Genomic DNA, 25,141 nt, shown 5'->3' on the forward strand with positions numbered 1-25,141 from the left:
TGTATTGATTTATCTTAAATAATTAAAGTTCAATGGCATCATGTTCACTCACTTGGTTCAGGTCACAGGACTGAAAATGAACGAATGCGACAACCATTTCTCTATCACTAGGAAACAGTCATGGGTGTACTGGTAATGAGAAAATTCAAGCCGAAAGGTACCCTGGGAAATATGTAAATAAGGCCCAAAACCCTACAGCAGGACTACTCAATTCTGGTCTTGGAGGACCGAAACATTTCTGGTTTTAGATTTTTGTATGGATCTTCAAAGAACCATCCCATCTATGGTTCCTCAGATACCCTAAAATGGTTCCTCGTTGACATCGCTCTCTTATTTGGTTCCAACTTGAACCTTTGTTTTTTATTAAGATTGTAGGCTGCATGTGTGTGTGCGTGTGCGTGTGTGTGTGTGTGTGTGTGCGCGAGTGTGTCCTCGAGTCCTCCTCCTACTTCTCCTCCTCTTCTTCCTTCTCCTACTTCTCCTCCTCTTCTTCCTCCTCCTCCTCCTGCTCCTCCTCCTCCTGCTCCACCTCCTCCTGCTCCTCCTCCTCCTGCTCCACCTCCTCCTGCTCCACCTCCTCCTGCTCCACCTCCTCCTGCTCCACCTCCTCCTGCTCCTCCTCCTCCACTTGCTCTTCCTCCTGTTCCTGTTGCTCTAATCCACCCACCCCTTTCATGAATAATGATTGATGTAAATACCTCTCGAAGCTGTACCCCCCCGCCCCCCACACACACACACACAAAAACATACTAGTATTCACTGTAGTGTTTTTGTGGACTTTACTGTAGTATACTGTAGTATTTATACTGTTGTAAAAGAAAACTGTATTGTACTACAGTAAGTAATGTAATGTCTTTGCGGATTGCAGTATACTGTAGTATTTATCATAGTGTTTAAAAAAAAGTATTATCTTTGACATAAAGTGGAAGTTTTCTCCTTCAGGAAACCTACTGGAGAAATACGAAAAGAGCAAAAGTTTCATAACCAGTAGGTAGGTCGAACTCTTGTCTGAACAGACAGCTCATATCTTCTGCTTTTTTTTTCTGCAAATTTGTATGGAACACAGTAATGGTCTATATTTGGGATGTTCTGTAGGTTTCTCACTTATGGGTGGCATAAAGTGGGATATGGGGAGGGGGAATAGGCAGGGTATATTAAATACTGTAGTATTTACTATAGTTAAAAATGTTGCCATGTTTTTTGTGGACTGTAGTGTTTTAGCTGATAATACTGCAGTATTCACTATAGTATTCTATAACATTATATAGTAAGTGCTACACATGCTCGAGGGATACTACAGTCTGTTCTATAGTAGTATACAGTATACTACAGTTTGCTACACAATTCTATAGTAAGTACTGTAGTAGTATTCTATAGTAAGTACTGTAGTAGTAGTCTATAGTAAACTGTAGTAGTATTCTATAGTAAGTACTGTAGTAGTATTCTATAGTAAACTATAGTAGTATTATATAGCAAGTACTGTAGTATTATTCTATAGCAAGTAATGTAGTAGTATTCTATAGTAAGTACTGTAGTAGTATTATATAGTAAGTACTGTAGTAGTATTATATAGTAAGTACTGTAGTAGTATTCTATAGTAAGTACTGTAGTAATATTCTATAGTAAGTACTGTAATAGTATTCTACAGTGTACTGTAGTAGTAGTCTATAGTAAGTACTGTAGTAGTATTATATAAATATATAGTAAGTACTGTAGTAGTATTCTCTAGTAAGTACTGTAGTAGTATTCTATAGTAAGTACCGTAGTAGTATTCTATAGTAAGTACTGTAATAGTATTCTACAGTAAACTGTAGTAGTATTATATAGTAAGTACTGTAGTAGTAGTCTATAGTAAGTACTGTAGTAGTATTCTATAGTAAGTACTGTAGTAGTATTCTATAGTAAGTACTGTGGTAGTATTATATAGTAAGTACTGTAGTAGTATTATATAGTAAGTACTGTAGTAGTATTATATAGTAAGTACTGTAGTAGTATTCTATAGTAAGTACTGTAATAGTATTCTACAGTGTACTGTAGTCGTAGTCTATAGTAAGTACTGTAGTAGTATTATATAGTAAGTACTGTAGTAGTATTCTCTAGTAAGTACTGTAGTAGTATTCTATAGTAAGTACTGTAGTAGTATTCTATAGTAAGTACTGTAATAGTATTCTACAGTAAACTGTAGTAGTATTATATAGTAAGTACTGTAGTAGTAGTCTATAGTAAGTACTGTAGTAGTATTCTATAGTAAGTACTGTAGTAGTATTCTATAGTCTACTGTAGTATATTTTTGTGGGACCTGACAGCTCAGGTTGTCTCGTGGGCTGGGGGGCATGCTGCCTGTGAGGTGGGGGATGCTGGTCTGTAGCACGAGCCCGAGGTGTGGGACTGAATCACAATGAGTGACGGCTCAATGAAAATCACGGCACGACAGAGGAGAGGAAGGGGAGGGAGGAGAAGAGAGAGAGGAGAGGGTGGGAGAGAGGAGAAGAGAGGAAGGGGAGGGAGGGAGGAGAGGGAGGGGAGGGAGGAGAAGAAAGAGAGGAGAGGGAGGGAGAGAGGAGAAGAGAGGAAGGGGGGGAGGGAGGAGGGAGGGGGAGGGAGGAGAAGAAAGAGAGGAGAGGGAGGGAGAGAGGAGAAGAGAGGAAGGGGAGGGAGAGAGGAGAGGGAGGGGAGGGAGGAGAAGAGAGGGAGGGGAGGGAGGAGAAGAGAGAGAGGAGAGGGAGGGAGAGAGGAGAAGAGAGGAAGAGGAGGGAGGGAGGAGAAGAGAGGGAGGGGTATAGAGCGAGCAGCTGCTGCCTAGCCCAGCCTCCACGCACCCTCTCTCTCTTTCTCTCTCTCAAGCACACACACGCTCACTGGTAGTGGTGGTGGAGGAGAGATCCACGGGACAACAAAGAAGGTCTGCGCTGTTCTGCGTAAACTGCAGTTTCTGATCGCCATCAAGGAAGAGGAAAAAGGTTCCGAGTCTACACTACACTGGCTACTGTTTACTGAAACCCATTCTTCGGTTCTCTGGGGGGGGGGGGGATACACGCAGCAAGACTGGAGGTGACAGAATCCTTAGTGAACCTCTTAGGTAAGCAAACTATGGAAAACTATCCTTTACTGTATGGACATAAGCAAAAGTCAGTGCGCGTCTATCCATGTCTCTGTTTCAATTCAAGGGCTTTATTGGCACGGGAAACATATGTTCACATTGCTAAAGCAAGTGTTTCTCTGTCTCCTTTTCTATGTGGCTATTATCGGAAATATGTCATTCACAGCCCCTGTGGTGGAAAATCATTGTTTATTTGTTGATATGACTGATGCTGATCAGATCGATCGATACCGTGGAAAGTGTTCAACATGCATGTATTGACCTATTTCAAACCCCTTTATATTGTCAATTGGACACAACAACACAATCAAACATATTTTTCCAGATAATAAATTCAGTTTGTCATTGAATCTTTTCACATTTCTGCATTTGTTTGGATTGTAATCAAGGAGAACATGTCTGTGTAAGCAATGGGCTAGTTAGTGTGTGAACTGCATTACTCAGCAAAAATACGTTCTGTAAATTTAACACTGTGGGTGTTCAATTTCACACTTTCAACGTGTTTATATGAGAACCACCAAAATGTGTTGAATTTACACTTTAAAAAAGTGTTGCCCTTTTAACACCCAAACACCAGCGGCATTAACAAGCAAGACTAACTCATTGTTAAAGTTGCACTGTTATGGTGTTCACTAATACCTTGTATTAAACACTTAAGAATTAAATGTTTACAATAGGTCAGTGTTAAATGTACACTGTTAAGGTGTTCCCCGAGTCCTTCACAGCAAATTCTCCAATGTTAAATCAACACTGATACATTGGTCCAGTGTTTATACAGTTCCACACTTTTCAGTTTTAAATTAATACGCCTCTTAGTGTTAAGCCTTTTTCTTTTGCATATTTCCCACAGTGCCTTGCCCTTTGAGTGAATTCTAAGCTAATATATTATCATTCAAATTAAATTCTTTAGCACATACAACACATCATTCATAAGGCCTTATTTAGAGGGCCTAGTTTGACCCTAATGCAGGGGCCTGAAACTCATGGTTTACATGCAAAATAAGGCCTGCAAGTCACAGTATGCTGCCATTCCTATTGGAATCCAGCCAGAGTGGGGATATCCGGGTTGGGAAGACTAAAACATGAGGCATCTTAACTGGAACAAACATTTCAGATATAACAGATTGGATTAGTTAAGAAAAGTATTTTTATTTGAGTAGCATAAATTTAATTAATCAGAGCATTCTTGGAAGTATTCTGACCCTTTAAAATTTGGTTAAATTACAGCCTTATTCTAAAATGGATTCAATTAAATGTTTTCCTCATCAATCTACACACAATACCCCATAATGACAAAGCGAAAAACAGTTTTTTTAAATGTTTGCAAAAAAACCCCCAGAAATACCAGATTTACATAAGTATTCAGACCCTTTGCTATGAGACTCGAAATTGAGCTCAGGTCCATCCTGTTTCCATTGATCAACCTTGAAATGTTCCTACAACTTGATTGGAGTCCACCTGTGGTAAATTCAATTGATTGGACATGATATGGAAAGGCACACAGCTGTCTATATACAGTAAGGTCTCACGGTTGACGGTGTATGTCAGAGCAAAAACCAAGCCATGAGGTCAAAGGAATTTTCCCCAGAGCTCCGAGACAGGATTGTGACGAGGCACAGATCTGGGGATGGGTACTAAAAAAACAAATCTGCAGCATTGAAGATCCCCAAGAAAACAGTGGCCTCCATCATTATTAAATGGAGGAAATCACCAAGACTCTTCCTAGAGCTGGCCACGCTGCCAAACTAAGCAATTGATGGAGAAGGGCCATGGTCAGGGAGGTGACCAAGAACCTGATGGTCACTCTGACAGAGCCCCAGAGTTCCTCTGTGGTGATGGGAGAACTTTCCAGAAGGACTACCATCTCTGTAGCACTTCGCCAATCAGGCCTTAATGGTAGAGTGACCAGACGGAAGACACTCCTCAGTAAAAGGCACATGACAGCCTGTTTTGTGTTTGCCAAAAGGCACCTAAAGAGTCTCAGACCATGAAAAACAAGATTCTCTGGTCTGATGAAACAAAGATTGAACTCTTTGGCCTGAATGCCAAGTGCCACATCTGGAGGAAGCCAGACACTGCTCATCACCTGACCAATACCATCCCTATGGTGAAGCATGGTGGTGGCAGCATCATGAGGTGGGGATATTTTTCAATGGTAGGGACTGGGAGACTAGTCAGGATCGAGGGAAAGATGAATGGAGCAAAGTACAGTGAAATCCTTGATGAAAACCTGGTCCAGAGCACTCAGGAACTCAGACTGGGGCAAAGGTTCACCTCCCAACAGGACAACAACCCTAAGCACACAGACAAGACAACACAGGAGTGGCTTCGGGACAAAAAGCCCGGAAGCCCGGACTTGAACCTGATCGAACATCTCTGGGTAGACCTGAAAATAGCTGTGCAGAAACGCTCCCCATCCAAACTGACAGAGCCTGAGAGGATCTGCAGAGAAGAATGGGAGAAACTCCCTAAATACAGGTGTGCCAAGGTTGTAGCATCATACCCCAGAAGACTCGAGGCTGTAATCGCTGCCAATAACAAAGTACTGAGTAAAGGGTGCGAATACTTATGTAAATGTTATATTTCTGTTTTTTGCCCCTTCCTCCAAAAAAATAACTGTTTTTGCTTTGCCATTATGGAGTATTGAGCCTAGGTTGAAGAGAGAGAAATAACTATTTAATCCATTTTTAGAATGAGCTGTGAATTACATTTTTTGGGGGGAAAAAGTGAAGGGGTCTGAATACATTCCGAATGCACTGTTAACGCAAAAACATAGAGATTGAAACAAACAATTCAAAAAATCTACCTGCCGTAGCTACCTGGCTCCCGAGTGGCGCAGAGGTCTAAATCAAATCAAATTTATTTTATATAACCCTTCGTACATCAGCTGATATCTCAAAGTGCTGTACAGAAACCCAGCCTAAAACCCCAAACAGCAAGCAATGCAGGTGTAGAAGCACGGGGGCTAGGAAAAACTCCCTAGAAAGGCCAAAACCGAGGAAGAAACCTAGAGAGGAACCAGGCTATGTGGGGTGGCCAGTCCTCTTCTGGCTGTGCCGGGTGGAGATTATAACAGAACATAGCCAAGATGTTCAAATGTTCATAAATGACCAGCATGGTCAAATAATAATAAGGCAGAACAGTTGAAACTGGAGCAGCAGCACGGTCAGGTGGACTGGGGACAGCAAGGAGCCATCATGCCAGGTAGTCCTGGGGCATGGTCCTAGCGCTCAGGTCCTCAGAGAGAGAGAAAGAGAGAATTAGAGAAAGCACACTTATTAAATTCACACAGGACACCGAATAGGACAGGAGAAGTACTCCAGATATAACAAAGTGACCCTAGCCCCCCGACACAAAAACTACTGCAGCATAAATACTGGAGGCTGAGACAGGAGGGGTCAGGAGACACTGTGTCTAAGGCACTGCATCTCAGTGCTAGAGTTATCACTACAGACACCCTGGTTCAAATCCAGGCTTTTTCACAACCGGCCGTGATTGAGTCCCATAGGAAAAAAAAAATATATATATTTTTAATAGAGCATGCTGGGAAATATGATAATAATGGGTGTGGTTTTTGTTTAACACCGGTTCTTAACACCAACACTGGAGTACTTTTACACCAACAGGTGTTAATTTAATACTCACAGAGTTAATTTAACACCTGAATCAACACTAGAAATGTCACATTGAACAATCAACGCTAGTTAACCCTGGCCATTTTGACGCCCTGATTGAACAACAGTATATATTTTTTTTTACATGATAGCTTAAAAAGCAAAGCTGGCGTTTATTCCGTTCATAGGTTACACAAAGTAACATCAACACCACAACTGCTTAGACCAGGATATGAAGACTGACGATTTAGCTGTGTTTAAAGCTCGGGACATCGTGTGCGTTGGCCTCTCTGTGTGCGCATCTTTTAAATGTACACTGCTCAAAAATAAATAAAGGGAACACTAAAATAACACATCCTAGATCTGAATGAATGAAATATTCTTATTAAATACTTTTTTCTTTACATCGTTGAATGTGCTGACAACAAAATCACACAAAAAACTATCAATGGAAATCAAATTTATCAACCCATGGAGGTCTGGATTTGGAGTCACACTAAAATATAAAGTGGAAAACCACACTACAGGCTGATCCAACTTTCATGTAATGTCCTTAAAACAAGTCTAAATGAGGCTCAGTAGTGTGTGTGGCCTCCACGTGCCTGTATGACCTCCCTACAACGCCTGGGCATGCTCCTGATGAGGTGGCGGATGGTCTCCTGAGGGATCTCCTCCCAGACCTGGACTAAAGCATCCGCCAACTCCTGGACAGTCTGTGGTGTAACGTGGCGTTGGTGGATGGAGCGAGACATGATGTCCCAGATGTGCTCAATTGGATTCAGGTCTGGGGAACGGGCGGGCCAGTCCATAGCATCAATGCATTCCTCTTGCAGGAACTGCTGACACACTCCAGCCACATGAGGTCAAGCATTGTCTTGCATTAGGAGGAACCCAGGGCCAACCACACCAGCATATGGTCTCACAAGGGGTCTGAGGATCTCATCTCGGTACCTAATGGCAGTCAGGCTACCTCTGGCGAGCACATGGAGGGCTGTGAGGCCCACCAAAGAAATGCCACCCCACACCATGACTGACCCACCGCCAAACCGGTCATGCTGGAGGACGTTGCAGGCAGCAGAACGTTCTCCACGGCGTCTCCAGACTCTGTCACGTGCTCAGTGTGAACCTGCTTTCATCTGTGAAGAGCACAGGGCGCCAGTGGCGAATTTGCCAATCTTGGTGTTCTCTGGCAAATGCCAAACATCCTGCACGGTGTTGGGCTGTAAGCACAACCCCAACCTGTGGACATCGGGCCCTCATACCACCCTCATGGAGTCTGTTTCTGACCATTTGAGCAGACACATGCACATTTGTGGCCTGCTGGAGGTCATTTTGCAGGGCTCTGGCAGTGCTCCTCCTTGCAGAAAGGCGGAGGTAGCGGTCCTGCTGCTGGGTTGTTGCCCTCCTACGGCCTCCTCCACGTCTGCTGATGTACTGGCCTGTCTCCTGGTAGTGCCTCCATGCTCTGGACACTACGCTGACAGACACAGCAAACCTTCTTGCCACAGCTCGCATTGATGTGCCATCCTGGATGAGCTGCACAACCTGAGCCACTTGTGTGGGTTGTAGACTCATGCTACCACTAGAGTGAAAGCACCGCCAGCATTCAAAAGTGACCAAAACATCAGCCAGGAAGCATAGGAACTGAGAAGTGGTCTGTGGCCCCCACTTGCAGAACCACTCCTTTATTGTGGGTGTCTTGATAATTGCCTATAATTTCCACCTGTTCTCTATTCCATTTGCACAACAGCATGTGACATTTATTGTCAATCAGTGTTGCCTCCTAAGTGGACAGTTTAATTTCACAGAAGTGTGATTGACTTGGAGTAACATTGTGTTGTTTAAGTGTTCCCTTTATTTTTTTGAGCAGTGTATGATAAACCTAGCCTAGCCTACTATACTGTTCATCCACAGCCTAGCCTAGCCTACTATACTGTTCATCCACAGCCTAGCCTAGCCTACTATACTGTTCATCCACAGCCTAGCCTAGCCTACTATACTGTTCATCCACAACCTAGCCTAGCCTACTATACTGTTCATCCACAGCCTAGCCTAGCCTACTATACTGTTCATCCACAGCCTAGCCTAGCCTACTATACTGTTCATCCACAGCCTAGCCTAGCCTACTATACTGTTCATCCACAGCCTAGCCTAGCCTACTATACTGTTCATCCACAACCTAGCCTAGCCTACTATACTGTTCATCCACAGCCTAGCCTAGCCTACTATACTGATCATCCACAGCCTAGCCTAGCCTACTATACTGTTCATCCACAGCCTAGCCTAGCCTACTATACTGTTCATCCACAGGCTAGCCTAGCCTACTATACTGTTCATCCACAGCCTAGCCTAGCCTACTATACTGATCATCCACAGCCTAGCCTAGCTTACTATACTGTTCATCCACAGCCTAGCCTAGCCTACTATACTGTTCATCCACAGCCTAGCCTAGCCTACTATACTGTTCATCCACAGCCTAGCCTAGCCTACTATACTGTTCATCCACAGCCTAGCCTAGCCTACTATACTGTTCATCCGCAGCCTAGCCTAGCCTACTATACTGATCATCCGCAGCCTAGCCTAGCCTACTATACTGATCATCCACAGCCTAGCCTAGCCTACTATACTGTTCATCCACAGCCTAGCCTAGCCTACTATACTGTTCATCCACAGCCTAGCCTAGCCTACTATACTGTTCATCCACAGGCTAGCCTAGCCTACTATACTGTTCATCCACAGCCTAGCCTAGCCTACTATACTGATCATCCACAGCCTAGCCTAGCCTACTATACTGTTCATCCACAGCCTAGCCTAGCCTACTATACTGTTCATCCACAGCCTAGCCTAGCCTACTATACTGATCATCCACAGCCTAGCCTAGCCTACTATACTGTTCATCCACAGCCTAGCCTAGCCTACTATACTGTTCATCCACAGCCTAGCCTAGCCTACTATACTGTTCATCCACAGCCTAGCCTACTATACTGTCCATCCACATCCCAATATACTGTCCATCCACATCCTATCCTAATATACTGTCCATCCTATCCTACTATACTGTCCATCCTATCCTAATATACTGTCCATCCACATCCTAATATACTGTCCATCCACACCCTAATATACTGTCCATCCTATCCTACTATACTGTCCATCCACATCCTACTATACTGTCCTTCCACATCCTAATATACTGTCCATCCACATCCTATCCTAATATACTGTCCATCCACATCCTAATATACTGTCCACCCACATCCTACTATACTGTCCATCCACATCCTAATATACTGTCCATCCACATCCTAATATACTGTCCATCCACATCCCAATATACTGTCCATCCACATCCTAATATACTGTCCATCCACATCCTAATATACTGTCCATCCACATCCTATCCTACTATAATGTCCATCCACATCCTAATATACTGTCCATCCTATCCTAATATACTGTCCATCCTATCCTAATATACTGTCCATCATATCTTAATATACTGTCCATCCACATCCTACTATACTGTCCATCCACATCCTATCCTACTATAATGTCCATCCTATCCTAATATACTGTCCATCCTATCCTAATATACTGTCCATCCTATCCTAATATACTGTCCATCCTATCCTAATATACTGTCCATCCACATCCTAATATACTGTCCATCCACATCCTAATATACTGTCCATCCACATCCTACTATACTGTCCATCCACATCCTAATATACTGTCCATCCACATCCTACTCTATTGTCCATCCACATCCTACTATACTGTCCATCCACATCCTAATATACTGTCCATCCACATCCTAATATACTGTCCATCCACATCCTAATATACTGTCCATCCACATCCTAATATACTGTCCATCCACATCCTAATATACTGTCCATCCACATCCTAATATACTGTCCATCCTATCCTAATATACTGTCCATCCTATCCTACTATACTGTCCATCCACATCCTACTATACTGTCCATCCACATCCTAATATACTGTCCATCCTATCCTAATATACTGTCCATCCACATCCTAATATACTGTCCATCCTATCCTAATATACTGTCCATCCTTTCCTAATATACTGTCCATCCACATCCTATCCTACTATACTGTACTGCCCAGGGATTAGAAAGCATAATCTGTCATTAGGAAGTTATTTTGAGACCACAGTATCCCTTTTTAACACGTAGAGAGACCGGCCGACAAGACAAACCTCCACGCTTGTTGGACATACTTTAACTGGACAATCTCAAATTAGCAAATTACAGCCATAAATGTGTGTTTAGTCTTGATTATATTTTTTTTATTTCTTTAGATAGTAGAGCCGTTCTTGTGACGTTTGGCAACGCGATGGAGCTTGAGCATTTCGACGAGCGGGATAAGGCGAGGCGGAACAGCCGAGGGGACAGGCTGAATGGGGTGACTAGTCCAGCACACAGCGCCCACTGCAGTCTCTACCACACCCGTACCCTCAAGACCCTCAGCTCGGAGAAGAAGGCAAAGAAGGTCCGTTTCTACCGCAATGGGGACCGTTACTTTAACGGGATTGTGTACGCCATCTCCGCGGACCGGTTCCGGTCTTTTGATGCTCTGTTGGCCGACCTGACCCGCTCCCTCTCTGATAATGTGAACCTACCACAGGGTGTACGGACCATCTACTCAGTGGATGGAACCAAAAAGATCACCAGCACTGATCAACTGGTGGAGGGTAATATGATGCATTCATTACTGATGTTCTGAGTAGGTCTCTCTCTCTCTCCCTCTCTCTCTCTCTCTCTCTCTCTCTCTCTCTCTCTCTCTCTCTCTCTCTCTCTCTCTCTCTCTCTCTCTCGGTCTGTCTCTCTCTCTCTCTTTCTCTCTTTCTCTCTCTCTCTCTCTCTCTGTTTCTCTCTCTCTCTCTCTCTCTCTCTCTCTCTCTCTGTTTCTCTCACTCTCTCTCTGTCTCTCTCTGTCTGTCTGTCTGTCTGTCTGTCTGTCTGTCTGTCTGTCTGTCTGTCTGTCTGTCTGTCTGTCTCTCTCTGTTTCACTCACTCTCTCTCTCATAATCCAATGCTCTTCAACACTCCCCCTATCTCCCCGTTCCCTTCTTCCGGTATCTTCCCCCTCTCTCCCCTCCCCAGGCGAGAGTTATGTGTGCGGCTCCATCGAGGTCTTCAAGAAGCTCGACTACACCAAGAACGTCAACCCCAACTGGTCTGTGAACGTCAAAGCTTCGTCTGGGGCGGCCGCCCGCGGGCCTCCATCCCTGGGCAGCGCCAAGGCCGGACCTCCTGACACCCGGGACCAAGCGGTGAAGGATTTCATCCGTCCCAAGCTGGTGACGGTGGTGCGGAGCGGGGTGAAGCCCAGGAAGGCTGTCCGAATCCTTCTCAATAAGAAGACGGCCCATTCATACGAACAGGTCCTCACCGACATCACGGAGGCCATCAAACTGGACTCTGGAGTGGTGAAGAGGATCTATACTCTGGAGGGGAAACAGGTGAGAGATGTGGGGGGGTTGGCTTGTCTGCTTTAGGGAAGGGGAGTGTGTGTGTGTGTGTGTGTGTGTGTGTGTTTAAGGCAGCTGAGAGAGGATGGTTTAGGCTGTGGTGGGAAGTATATGCTTGGAGCGCGTCCCCTTGTCCAATGGGAGAGAGCTAGTTGATGTACAATATATTGTTTGCCAGTTTTGTTGCTATAGAAGGGAACCAATATAATAATGTCCTCTCCCCTGACTCAGAGTGTTCCTGGTTTATTTCTCAGAGTCTGGCATGGATTAATGGTTGGCATGATTTCGTGGAGATTGTTTCTCAGGATGGATAGTATGTTTGGCTTTAATGTTGTTGTTCGAGAAGAAGATGCTGTGGTATCTCTCAGATAGAGAGGAATAATCTGTGGTATCTCTCAGAGAGAGAGAGAGCGAGGAAGATGAAGATTATGTGGCATCTCTCAGAGAGAGAGAGAAGAGGAAGATGCTGTGGTATCTCTGAGAGACAGAGTAGGAAGATGCTGTGGTATCTCTCAGAGAGAGAGGAGGAGGAGGAAGACGAAGATTATGTGGCATCTCTCAGAGAGAGGAGGAAGATGCTGTGGTATCTCTGAGAGACAGAGGAGGAAGATACTGTGGTATCTCTCAGAGCGAGGAGAAAGATGCTGTGGTATCTCTCAGAGAGAGAGAGGAAGAGGAAGATGCTGTGGTATCTCTCAGAGAGAGAGAGAGAGAGAGGAGGAAGATGCTGACAAAAGGAGAGAGTGATATGATTTATATTTATATATGATTTAATGATAGCTTTGTTGTGCTAAGTCTCTGTGTCCTTTCTAGACAGTCAGACACACTGGTAAACCAGGTAAACATACCTGATAGAGAGAAATACATGGAGAGAGAGAGAATTCCAAAACAAACTCCTATATCTGTTGGGTGAAAAACCACAGTGCCATCACAGCAGCAACATTTGTAAGTTGTTGCCACAAGAAAAGGGCAACCAGTGAAGAACAAACACCATTGAAGATACAACCCATATTTATGTTGATTTATTTTCCTTTTGTACTTTAACTATTTGCACATCATTATAACACTGTACATAGCCAAAATATGACATTTGAAATGTGTCTATTCCTTTAAAACTTGAGTGTAATGTTTACTGTTATTTTATGATAGATCATTTAACTTGCTTTAGCAATGTAAACATATATATGCAGGAGCTACAGTATACAGTATCTGTAGTAACTATATCTGTAGTAACTATATCTGTAGTAACTATATCTGTAGTAACTATATCTGTAGTAACTATATCTGTAGTAACTGTATCTGTAGTAACTATATCTGTAGTAAATATATCTGTAGTAACTATATCTGTAGTAAATATATCTGTAGTAAATATATCTGTAGTAGCTACAGTATATCTGTAGTAACTATATCTGTAGTAACCAAATATGTAGTAAATATATCTGTAGTAACTATATCTGTAGTAAATATATCTGTAGTAACTATATCTGTAGTAACTATATCTGTAGTAACTATATCTGTAGTAACTATATCTGTAGTAAGTATATCTGTAGTAAATATATCTGTCGTAACTATATCTGTAGTAACTATATCTGTAGTAACTATATTTGTAGTAATTATATCTGTAGTAACAATATCTGTAGTAAATATCTATCTATCTATCTATCTATCTATCTATCTATCTATCTATCTCTCTCTCTCTCTCTCTCTCTCTCTCTCTCTCTCTCTCTCTCTCTCTCTCTCTCTCTCTCTCTCTCTCTCTCTCTCTCTCTCTCTCTCTCTCTCTCTCTCTCTCTCTCTCTCTCTCTCACACACACACACACACACACACACACACACACACACACACACACACACACACACACACACACACACACACACACACACACACACACGCACACACACGCACACGCACAGCTTATTGTCTTCTCCCATGTTTATTGCAGACTGGTAAACAGAGAAGACTATCACCTGTTTGGGATTGAGGTAAAAAGAAGGTTCTGGAAGGACAGAATGGAGATCTTAATGGCCCTGACCATGCTGTCGGTTTCACAAGTCATTGTGGTTGAGCCAGATCAGATACTCTCTCTCTCCCTGATCTCCTCTCTCATTCTGCCAGCAAGGAGTGTGTGTACTACTGTGATGTTTGTGCGTGTATGTGGGTGTGTGTGTGTGTGTGTGTGTGTATGTGTGTGTGATGGGCTGATGTGTGGTGTGTGTGCGTGCGTGAGCGCTGGTGTGTGTGTGTGTGTGTGTGTGTGATGGGGTTGTGACAGGGTTGGGTGGTTCCCTGCTGTGTGACACTGTGTCACCTTTCCATCTCTCACACCATGCTCTTTATCTGCCTCTCCTCAGCTCTCTTCTCTCTTTCTCCCCTCCATTGCTGCCTTCACAAAGTATTCATACCCCTCAACTTATTCCACATTTTGTTGTGTTACAACGTGAATTCAAAATGGTTTAAATTTCTTTGATCACCCATGTACACACAATACCCCATAATGACATCACAATACCCCATAATGACATCACAATACCCCATAATGACAAAGTGAAATCATGCTTTTCAAGGGTTTTTGCATATTTATTGAAATTGAAATAAAGAAAAATGTCTTATTTTTGTAGAAGTGCTGTTGGCAGTGATTACATATGTGAGTCTTTCTGGGTAAGTCTCTAAGAGCTGTGAGTCTTTCTGGGTAAGTCTCTAAGAGCTGTGAGTCGCTCTGGGTAAGTCTCTAAGAGCTGTGAGTCTTTCTGGGTAAGTCTCTAAGAGCTGTGAGTCTTTCTGGGTAAGTCTCTAAGAGCTGTGAGTCTTTCCGGGTAAGTCTCTAAGAGCTGTGAGTCTTTCTGGGTAAGTCTCTAAGAGCTGTGAGTCTTTCTGGGTAAGTCTCTAAGAGCTGTGAGTCTTTCCGGGTAAGTCTCTAAGAGCTGTGAGTCTTTCTGGGTAAGTCTCTGAGAGCAGTGAGTCTTTCTGGGTAAGTCTCTAAGAGCTGTGAGTCTTTCTGGGTAAGTCTCTAAGAGCTGTGAGTCTTTCTGGGTAAGTCTCTAAGAGCTGTGAGTCTTTCTGGGTAAGTCTCTAAGAGCTTTCCTCACCTTATGCAACATTTGCCCAATCATAAAAAAAAAATATTCTTCAAGCTCTGTCTTATTGGTTGTTGATCATTGCTTGATAATAATTTTCAGGTCTCGCCATAGATTTTCAAGTAGATTTAAGTCAAACTGTAACTCGCCACTCAGGAACATTCAATGTATTCTTGGTAAGCAACTCCAGTGTAGATTTGGCCTTGTGTTTTAGGTTATTGTTCTGCTGAAATGTGAATTCATCGCCCAGAGTCTGGTGGAAAGCAGACTGAACCAGGTTTTCCTGAACCTGGATTTTGCCTGTGCTTATCTCCATTCTATTTATGTTTTTATCCTGAAAATCTCCCCAGTCCTTAACGATTACAAGCATACCTATAACATGATGCAGCCACTCCTATGCTTGTAAATATGAAGAGTGGTACTCAGTAATGTGCTGTATTTAATTTGCCCCAAACATAACACTTTGTATTCAGGACAAAAAGTTCATTTTTGCAGTATTACTTTGGTGCCTTGTTGCAAGCAGAATGCATGTTTTGGAATATTTTTATTCTGTACAGTCTTCCTTATTTTCACTATACTTTCTGAAGGCACTGTACATCTTTTTCAAATGTTGATGTTTGGTTGCATTGACAACCAAACATGATTGAATATCCAGATTTTTTACAAAATAATTATTAGTATGTTGGATTCCCGTCACCATCCAACCAAAAATCATAAAATAAAGAATATAACTTCATCTAATCTAAACTTGAAATGCACTTTAAAAAAGTTTGATTTGTTTCAGTTCTATTGTTAAACTTGGATTGTTTTTATTAGGATGGAGATGTCAATCAAATATATTCACGATTAACTTGAAGATTACATTTGAAATCAACCAAATGAACATGTATTGTCTATTATTTTTTTTGTTGAACTCTGGGTTGTCTTGAAACAATAGCTGTTAAACTCTGTTCTGTTGAACCTATTCTTTGGAATGAATTCAATAGCGACAGTGAATATATTTAGTTATTAAAGCGATCTCTCAATAATCTTCTCACAGATAGCACATCGCTAGTAGTCAGTGACAAAAATGAAAACTAAGCTAGCTAGGCTTCGTTAACCTGGATGGAAGACCAAATGGATAGCTGTTGATACATCAACTCTCCAGTAGGACGTGCTGTAGATAGATCAACTCTCCAGTAGGAGGTGCTGTAGATAGATCAACTCTCCAGTAGGACGTGCTGTAGATAGATCAACTCTCCAGTAGTAGGTGCTGTAGATAGATCAACACTCCAGTAGGAGATGCTGTAGACAGATCAACTCTCCAGTAGTAGGTGCTGTGCTGTAGATAGATCAACTCTCCAGTAGGAGGTGCTGTAGATAGATCAACTCTCCAGTAGGAGGTGCTGTGCTGTAGATAGATCAACTCTCCAGTAGGGGGGCTGTAGATACATCAACTCTCCAGTAGGAGATGCTGTAATGTAGATAGATCAACTCTCCAGTAGGAGGTGCTGTAATGAAGATAGATCAACTCTCCAGTAGGAGGTGCTGTAGATAGATCAACACTCCGGTAGGAGGTGCTGTAATGTAGATAGATCAACTCTCCAGTAGGAGGTGCTGTAATGAAGATAGATCAACTCTCCAGTAGGAGGTGCTGTAGATAGATCAACACTCCGGTAGGAGGTGCTGTAATGTAGATAGATCAACTCTCCAGTAGGAGGTGCTGTCAAGCCTATAGTTTCTTTCTGATAGTGAATATAACATTGAAGATTTGACATTGTATCAAAGGCACAAGGTTTGTCTATGTAAAAAAAAAAATGTCTTAGAATGATGACAAGATCATGTGATTGAAATTCTACTTCAAAACAACAGTTTTTTTTCAAATCCAATGTAATTCCCACGTTGATTCCACGTCACAGTACATTGACAAATTACATTGAAACAACGTTGATTCAACCAGTTTGTGCCCAGTGACCTGGCTCCCTATTCCCCATATAGTGCACTACTTTAGACCTGGACCTTATGGGCCCTGGTAGGGAATAGGGAATAGGGAACAGGGAATAGGGAATAGGGAATAGGGAATAGGGAATAGGGAACAGAGAATAGGGAATAGGGAACAGGGAATAGGGAACAGGGAACAGAGAATAGGGAATAGGGAACAGGGAATAGGGAACAGGGAACAGAGAATAGGGAATAGGGAACAGGGAATAGGGAACAGAGAATAGGGAATAGGGAACAGGGAATAGGGAACAGGGAATAGGGAATATGGAACAGGGAATAGGGAACAGGGAATAGGGAACAGGGAATAGGGAACAGGGAATAGGGAACAGGGAACAGGGAATAGGGAACAGAGAATAGGGAATAGGGAACAGGGAATAGGGAACAGGGAATAGGGAATAGGGAACAGGGAATAGGGAACAGGGAATAGGGAATAGGGAATAGGGAACAGGGAATAGGGAATAGGGAACAGAGAATAGGGAATAGGGAATAGGGAATAGGGAACAGAGAATAGGGAATAGGGAATAGGGAACAGGGAATAGGGAATAGGGAACAGGGAATAGGGAATAGGGAACAGAGAATAGGGAATAGGGAATAGGGAACAGGGAACAGGGAACAGGGTGCAATTTCAGACACAGTGTATGGATGCTGTTCTCTCCCAGTTCACCCTCAGTCACAGTCACAGGAGGTAAGACTATTATGGGTTATATATAGACCAGCCGCCATTGATTGGGCCCGTAGGCATGGTAACAGGCTGCCAGATGGGCTGGTATGGGTCGGGCTCGGAACCAGCTCAGTCAGTGCACTAAGAGCGTGTGTGTGTGTGTGTGTGGGTTTGTGCGTGTGTGTTTATATGTGTGTGTGTGTGTTTATATGTGTGTGTGTGTGTGTGTGTGTGTGTGATGTCTCTGTTATGCAATTATGAATTGAGTGGACAAGAGGGAAAAGGGGGGGATGAGCTAGGAAGAGAGGAGAGATGGAGGGGAGAGGAAAACTGAAATAGAAGAGAAAATGAAGGCAGTGGTTGCGCAAGCGGAGGTAGAGAAAGAAGGACAGGTAGAGATGAAGGGTGTCAGGGGGAAATTACATCAGAGGGTCCTCTCCCTCCTCCCCCGAGCACGCCATCTTCATGTTTAAGTGGCTGTATCGCATTAGTGAAAACCAAGACTGTTCTCAGGGCTAAAACTAGCAGAAATACCTTTTCGTAGTAGGTTAGGAGAACTTAAGCAGCAGGTTAGGAGAATTTAAGTGGCAGGTTAGGAGAATAAGGGTAAGACTATGAAAAGGGTTAGGGTTAGCTAAAATGCTACAATTGTCCCCGACTGGAACACTATAACTAGGTCTACTCTGGGAACAGTGTTGGTTTTGCACTAGTACGATGCTGCGCTTGTGTGACACTTGATATTCTGGATTTGTCTATGCGATTAAAATGTGGGTCAAACAGGAAATAAAAGTATTATCAGAGCGTTTTTCAGGGTCCAAAGATAATGTCTACTGGCATCCTAGCTAGCTAGCTACCGGCGTCACCCCCTCCTCCCGCCTGCTGTGTACCGGAGTCTAAGCACACAGTCCTTTGTCCCGCCTGCCGAATACTTGCCCTCACCGTTGTTAACAGAACTGCGGGAAAGCAGTGACTGACAGGCGGAGGTGAAGGACACACTGTAACCGGTCTCCTAGCCAGCTAGCTATCGGTGTCTTAGCCAGTTAGTTACCGGTCTCTTAGCCAGCTAGCTACCGGTGTCTTAGCCAGCTTGCTACCGGTGTCTTAGCCAGCTAGTTACCGGTGTCTTAGCCAGCTAGCTACTGGTGTTCTAGCCAGCTAGCTACCTGTGTTCTAGCTAGCTACCGGTGTCTTAGCCAGTTAGTTACTGGTGTCTTAGCCAGTTAGCTACCGGTGTCTTAGCCAGTTAGTTACCGGTGTCTTAACCAGCTAGCTACCGGTGTTCTAGCCAGCTAGCTACCGGTGTCTTAGCCAGCTAGCTACCGGTGTCTTACCGGTAGCTAGCTACCAGTGTCTTAGCCAGTTAGTTACCGGTGTCTTAGCCAGCTAGCTACTGGTGTTCTAGCCAGCTAGCTACCGGTGTCTTAGCCAGTTAGCTACCGGTGTCTTAGCCAGCTAGCTATCGGTGTCTTAGCCAGCTAGCTACCAATGTTCTAGTCAGCAAGATACACAATTACACCCTTCTCCGGTAGGTGGGTAAATTGTTCCACAAAATCAAAAACAATTCTGCAACATTTATGTGTGTTTACCCTGCGCTACACCAGTGAGTGGTGGTAACCCTATAACCTAGAGAACTAGAGCCTAGTATGTGTCCCCGTGGTAGTGAATAGGTGAAAGGTTGCAGTTTGTAAACTCAAGGTAATCCCATGGTGAATTCACAATCCCCCTTTAAATGAGGCTAATCCAGACTCAATTTGCCAGTAATGAGTGAGATGGAGAGGGAAGGAGTGAGAGAAAGAGGGAGAGAGGGAAGGAGAGGGGGAGAGAGATAGACCGGGAGAGAGGGAGGGGGAAGGAGAGAGAGAGGGAGAGAGGGAAGGAAAGAGGGAGAGTGGGAGAGGGAAGGAAAGAGAGAGAGAGAGGGAGAGGGAAGGAGAGAGATGGAGTGAGAGAAGGAGAGAGGGAGAGGGAAGGAAAGAGAGAGAGGGAGAGAGGGAGAGTGGAAATGAGAGGGAGAGGGAAGGAAAGAGAGAGAGGGAGAGAGGGAGAGGGGAAATGAGAGGGAGAGGGAAGGAAAGAGAGAGAGGGAGAGAGGTAGAGGGAGAGAGGGAGAGGGAAGGAGAGAGATGGTGAGAGAGGGAGAGGGAAGGAAAGAGAAGGAAAGAGGGAGAGGGGGAATGAGAGGGAGAGGGAAGGAAAGAGAGAGGTAGATGGAGAGAGAGAGAGGTAGAGGGAGAGAGGGAGAGGGAAGGGGGAGAGAGAGAGAGAGAGAGACAGAGAGAGAGAAGGAAGGAAAAGTGTGCATGATAACCTAACCCTGGGCATTATTTCCAAAACATCAGTTAGTTTCCAGCTAAATACTCTCTGGAAGTTTCATATGAACTAGAGCACTATGTCTACATCCCAAATGGCATCCTATGCCCTATATAGTGCACTGCTTTTCACCAGAGCCCTCTATAAGATGTGTTATTAAGCTTAGTGTGTGTTTGTCATAGAGGACTGATGCTAGTCTGTTAGAAGTAGGTTTCTGGGCCAGCTAGGAGAGATGATGCTGCTGATGATTCTCTGTAGACCCTGACAGACCTACAGCATAGCACCACTTCTCTATGTCGCAGTAAAGAGAAACGTCGGAGTAACTTTAGACTCCTCATAATGAGGTTGGAGACAGTGGGCCACGGCCTATGTGTTCACCAGCTACATCATATCTCCATCCCTCATTCTCATGTTCTACACATGACATCATCCCTCATTCTCATGTTCTACACATGACATCATATCTCCATCCCTCATTCTCATGTTCTACACATGACATCATATCTCATTCTCATGTTCTACACATGACATCATATCTCAATCCCTCATTCTCATGTTCTACATATGACATCATATCTCGATTCCTCATTCTCATGTTCTACACATGACATCATATCTCCATCCCTCATTCTCATGTTCTACACATGACATCATATCTCATTCTCATGTTCTACACATGACATCATATCTCAATCCCTCATTCTCATGTTCTACATATGACATCATATCTCGATCCCTCATTCTCATGTTCTACACATGACATCATATCTCGATCCCTCATTCTCATGTTCTACACATGACATCATATCTCGATCCCTCATTCTCATGTTCTACACATGACATCATATCTCCATCCCTCATTCTCATGTTCTACACATGACATCATATCTCCATCCCTCATTCTCATGTTCTACACATGACATCATATCTCGATCCCTCATTCTCATGTTCTACACATGACATCATATCTCGATCCCTCATTCTCATGTTCTACACATGACATCATATCTCTACACATGACATCATATCTCGATCCCTCATTCTCATGTTCTACACATGACATCATATCTCGATCCCTCATTCTCATGTTCTACACATGACGTCATATCTCGATCCCTCATTCTCATGTTCTACACATGACGTCATATCTCGATCCCTCATTCTCATGTTCTACACATGACATCATATCTCGATCCCTCATTCTCATGTTCTACACATGACGTCATATCTCGATCCCTCATTCTCATGTTCTACACATGACATCATATCTCATTCTTATGTTCTACACATGGCATCATATCTCATTCCCTCAAAGTCATGTTCTACATATGACATCATATCTCAATCCCTCATTCTCATGTTCTACATATGACATATCTCTACATATGACATCATATCTCGATCCCTCATTCTCATGTTCTACACATGACATCATATCTCATTCTCATGTTCTACATATGACATCATATCTCAATCCCTCATTCTCATGTTCTACATATGACATCATATCTTGATCCCTCATTCTCATGTTCTACATATGACATCATATCTCGATCCCTCATTCTCATGTTCTACACATGACATCATGTCTCATTCTCATGTTCTACACATGACATCATATCTCAATCCCTCATTCTCATGTTCTACATATGACATCATATCTCGATCCCTCATTCTCATGTTCTACATATGACATCATATCTCTACATATGACATCATATCTCAATCCCTCATTCTCATGTTCTACATATGACATCATTTCTCTACATATGACATCATATCTCGATCCCTCATTCTCATGTTCTACATATGACGTCATATCTCAATCCCTCATTCTCATGTTCTACACATGACATCATATCTCGATCCCTCATTCTCATGTTCTACACATGACATCATATCTCGATCCCTCATTCTCATGTTCTACATATGACATCATATCTCAATCCCTCATTCTCATGTTCTACACATGACATCATATCTCATTCTCATGTTCTACACATGACATCATATCTCAATCCCTCATTCTCATGTTCTACACATGACATCATGTCTCATTCTCATGTTCTACACATGACATCATATCTCGATCCCTCATTCTCATGTTCTACATATGACATCATATCTCAATCCCTCATTCTCATGTTCTACACATGACATCATATCTCATTCTCATGTTCTACACATGACATCATATCTCAATCCCTCATTCTCATATTCTACATATGACATCATATCTCGATCCCTCATTCTCATGTTCTACATATGACATCATATCTCAATCCCTCATTCTCATGTTCTATACATGACATCATATCTCTACATATGACATCATATCTCAATCCCTCATTCTCATGTTCTACATATGACATCATATCTCAATCCCTCATTCTCATGTTCTACATATGACATCATATCTCGATCCCTCATTCTCATGTTCTACACATGACATCATATCTCATTCTCATGTTCTACATATGACATCATATCTCGATCCCTCATTCTCATGTTCTACACATGACATCATATCTCATTCTCATGTTCTACATATGACATCATATCTCGATCCCTCATTCTCATGTTCTACACATGACATCATGTCTCATTCTCATGTTCTACACATGACATCATATCTCATTCCCTAATTCTCATGTTCTACATATGACATTATATCTCATTCTCATGTTCTACACATGATATCATATCTCTAGAATGACATCATATCTCATTCTCAAGTTCTACATATGACATCATATCTCAGTCCCTCATTCTCATGTTCTCTTTGTCGACTCAATGATCATCCTCAGTACAGAAAAATTCAGTTCTGTTTAGTTCTGTTCAGTTCTGTTCAGTTCTGATCTGTTCAGTTCTGCTCTGTTCAGTTCTGCTCTGTTCAGTTCTGTTCTGCTCTGTTAATTTCTGCTCTGTTCCGTTCTGTTCAGTTCTGGGAATATGGGGCTGTGTGGGGCTGTGGGAATATGGGGCTGTGGGGCTGTGGGAATATGGGGCTGTGGGGCTGTGGGAATATGGGGCTGTGGGAATATGGGGCTGTGGGGCTGTGGGGCTGTGGGAATATGGGGCTGTGGGAATATGGGGCTGTGGGGCTGTGGGAATATGGGGCTGTGGGGCTGTGGGAATATGGGGCTGTGGGGCTGTGGGAATTTGGGGCTGTGGGGCTGTGGGAATATGGGGCTGTGGGGCTGTGGGAATATGGGGCTGTGTGGGGCTGTGGGATTTTGGGGCTGTGGGGCTGTGGGAATATGGGGCTGTGGGAATGTGGGGCTGTGGGAATATGGGGCTGTGGGGCTGTGGGAATATGGGGCTGTGGGGCTGTGGGAATATGGGGCTGTGGGGCTGTGGGGCTGTGGGGCTGTGGGAATGTGGGGCTGTGGGAATATGGGGCTGTGGGGCTGTGGGGCTGTGGGGCTGTGGGAATGTGGGGCTGTGGGAATATGGGGCTATGGGGCTGTGGGAATATGGGGCTGTGGGGCTGTGGGAATATGGGGCTGTGGGGCTGTGGGAATATGGGGCTGTGGGGCTGTGGGAATATGGGGCTATGGGGCTGTGGGAATATGGGGCTGTGGGGCTGTGGGAATATGGGGCTGTGGGAATATGGGGCTGTGGGGCTGTGGGAATATGGGGCTGTGGGGCTGTGGGAATATGGGGCTGTGTGGGAATATGGGGCTGTGTGGGAATATGGGGCTGTGTGGGAATATGGGGCTGTGTGGGAATATGGGGCTGTGGGGCTGTGGGAATATGGGGCTGTGGGGCTGTGGGAATATGGGGCTGTGGGGCTGTGGGAATATGGGGCTGTGTGGGAATATGGGGCTGTGTGGGAATATGGGGCTGTGTGGGAATATGGGGCTGTGGGGCTGTGGGAATATGGGGCTGTGGGGCTGTGGGAATATGGGGCTGTGGGGCTGTGGGAATATGGGGCTGTGGGGCTGTGGGAATATGGGGCTGTGGGGCTGTGGGAATATGGGGCTGTGGGGCTGTGGGAATATGGGGCTGTGGGGCTGTGGGAATATGGGGCTGTGGGGCTGTGGGAATATGGGGCTGTGGGGCTGTGGGAATATGGGGCTGTGGGGCTGTGGGAATATGGGGCTGTGGGAATGTGGGGCTGTGGGAATATGGGGCTGTGGGGCTGTGGGAATATGGGGCTGTGGGGCTGTGGGAATATGGGGCTGTGGGGCTGTGGGGCTGTGGGGCTGTGGGAATGTGGGGCTGTGGGAATATGGGGCTGTGGGGCTGTGGGGCTGTGGGGCTGTGGGAATGTGGGGCTGTGGGAATATGGGGCTATGGGGCTGTGGGAATATGGGGCTGTGGGGCTGTGGGAATATGGGGCTGTGGGGCTGTGGGAATATGGGGCTGTGGGGCTGTGGGAATATGGGGCTATGGGGCTGTGGGAATATGGGGCTGTGGGGCTGTGGGAATATGGGGCTGTGGGAATATGGGGCTGTGGGGCTGTGGGAATATGGGGCTGTGGGGCTGTGGGAATATGGGGCTGTGTGGGAATATGGGGCTGTGTGGGAATATGGGGCTGTGTGGGAATATGGGGCTGTGTGGGAATATGGGGCTGTGGGGCTGTGGGAATATGGGGCTGTGGGGCTGTGGGAATATGGGGCTGTGGGGCTGTGGGAATATGGGGCTGTGTGGGAATATGGGGCTGTGTGGGAATATGGGGCTGTGTGGGAATATGGGGCTGTGGGGCTGTGGGAATATGGGGCTGTGGGGCTGTGGGAATATGGGGCTGTGGGGCTGTGGGAATATGGGGCTGTGGGGCTGTGGGAATATGGGGCTGTGGGGCTGTGGGAATATGGGGCTGTGGGGCTGTGGGGCTGTGGGAATATGGGGCTGTGGATTTCAGTATCATCCAATACCTCCTCTCACTGCTTCTGATG

General features: G+C 44.4%; 1 protein-coding gene across 2 annotated transcripts in view; it reads left to right on the top strand.

Annotated features, from left to right (window-relative positions):
• Window positions 1-2,899: 2,899 nt before the first annotated feature.
• Window positions 2,900-25,141, top strand: part of dclk1a (doublecortin-like kinase 1a) — a 187,658-nt gene continuing 165,416 nt past the window's right edge. The window contains exons 1-3 of one of the 2 annotated variants that reach the window (XM_064971381.1): window positions 2,900-3,079; window positions 11,042-11,434; window positions 11,847-12,205. In XM_064971381.1, the coding sequence (XP_064827453.1) occupies window positions 11,077-11,434; window positions 11,847-12,205 (717 nt within the window). In that variant the 5' untranslated portion in view covers window positions 2,900-3,079; window positions 11,042-11,076. The remainder of the gene's footprint in view (window positions 3,080-11,041; window positions 11,435-11,846; window positions 12,206-25,141) is intronic. The other variant, XM_064971382.1, reaches the window with a different exon arrangement.

Source organism: Oncorhynchus masou, chromosome 8, assembly GCF_036934945.1.
Source record: "Oncorhynchus masou masou isolate Uvic2021 chromosome 8, UVic_Omas_1.1, whole genome shotgun sequence".
In the NCBI taxonomy this organism is placed as follows: Eukaryota; Metazoa; Chordata; class Actinopteri; order Salmoniformes; family Salmonidae; genus Oncorhynchus; species Oncorhynchus masou.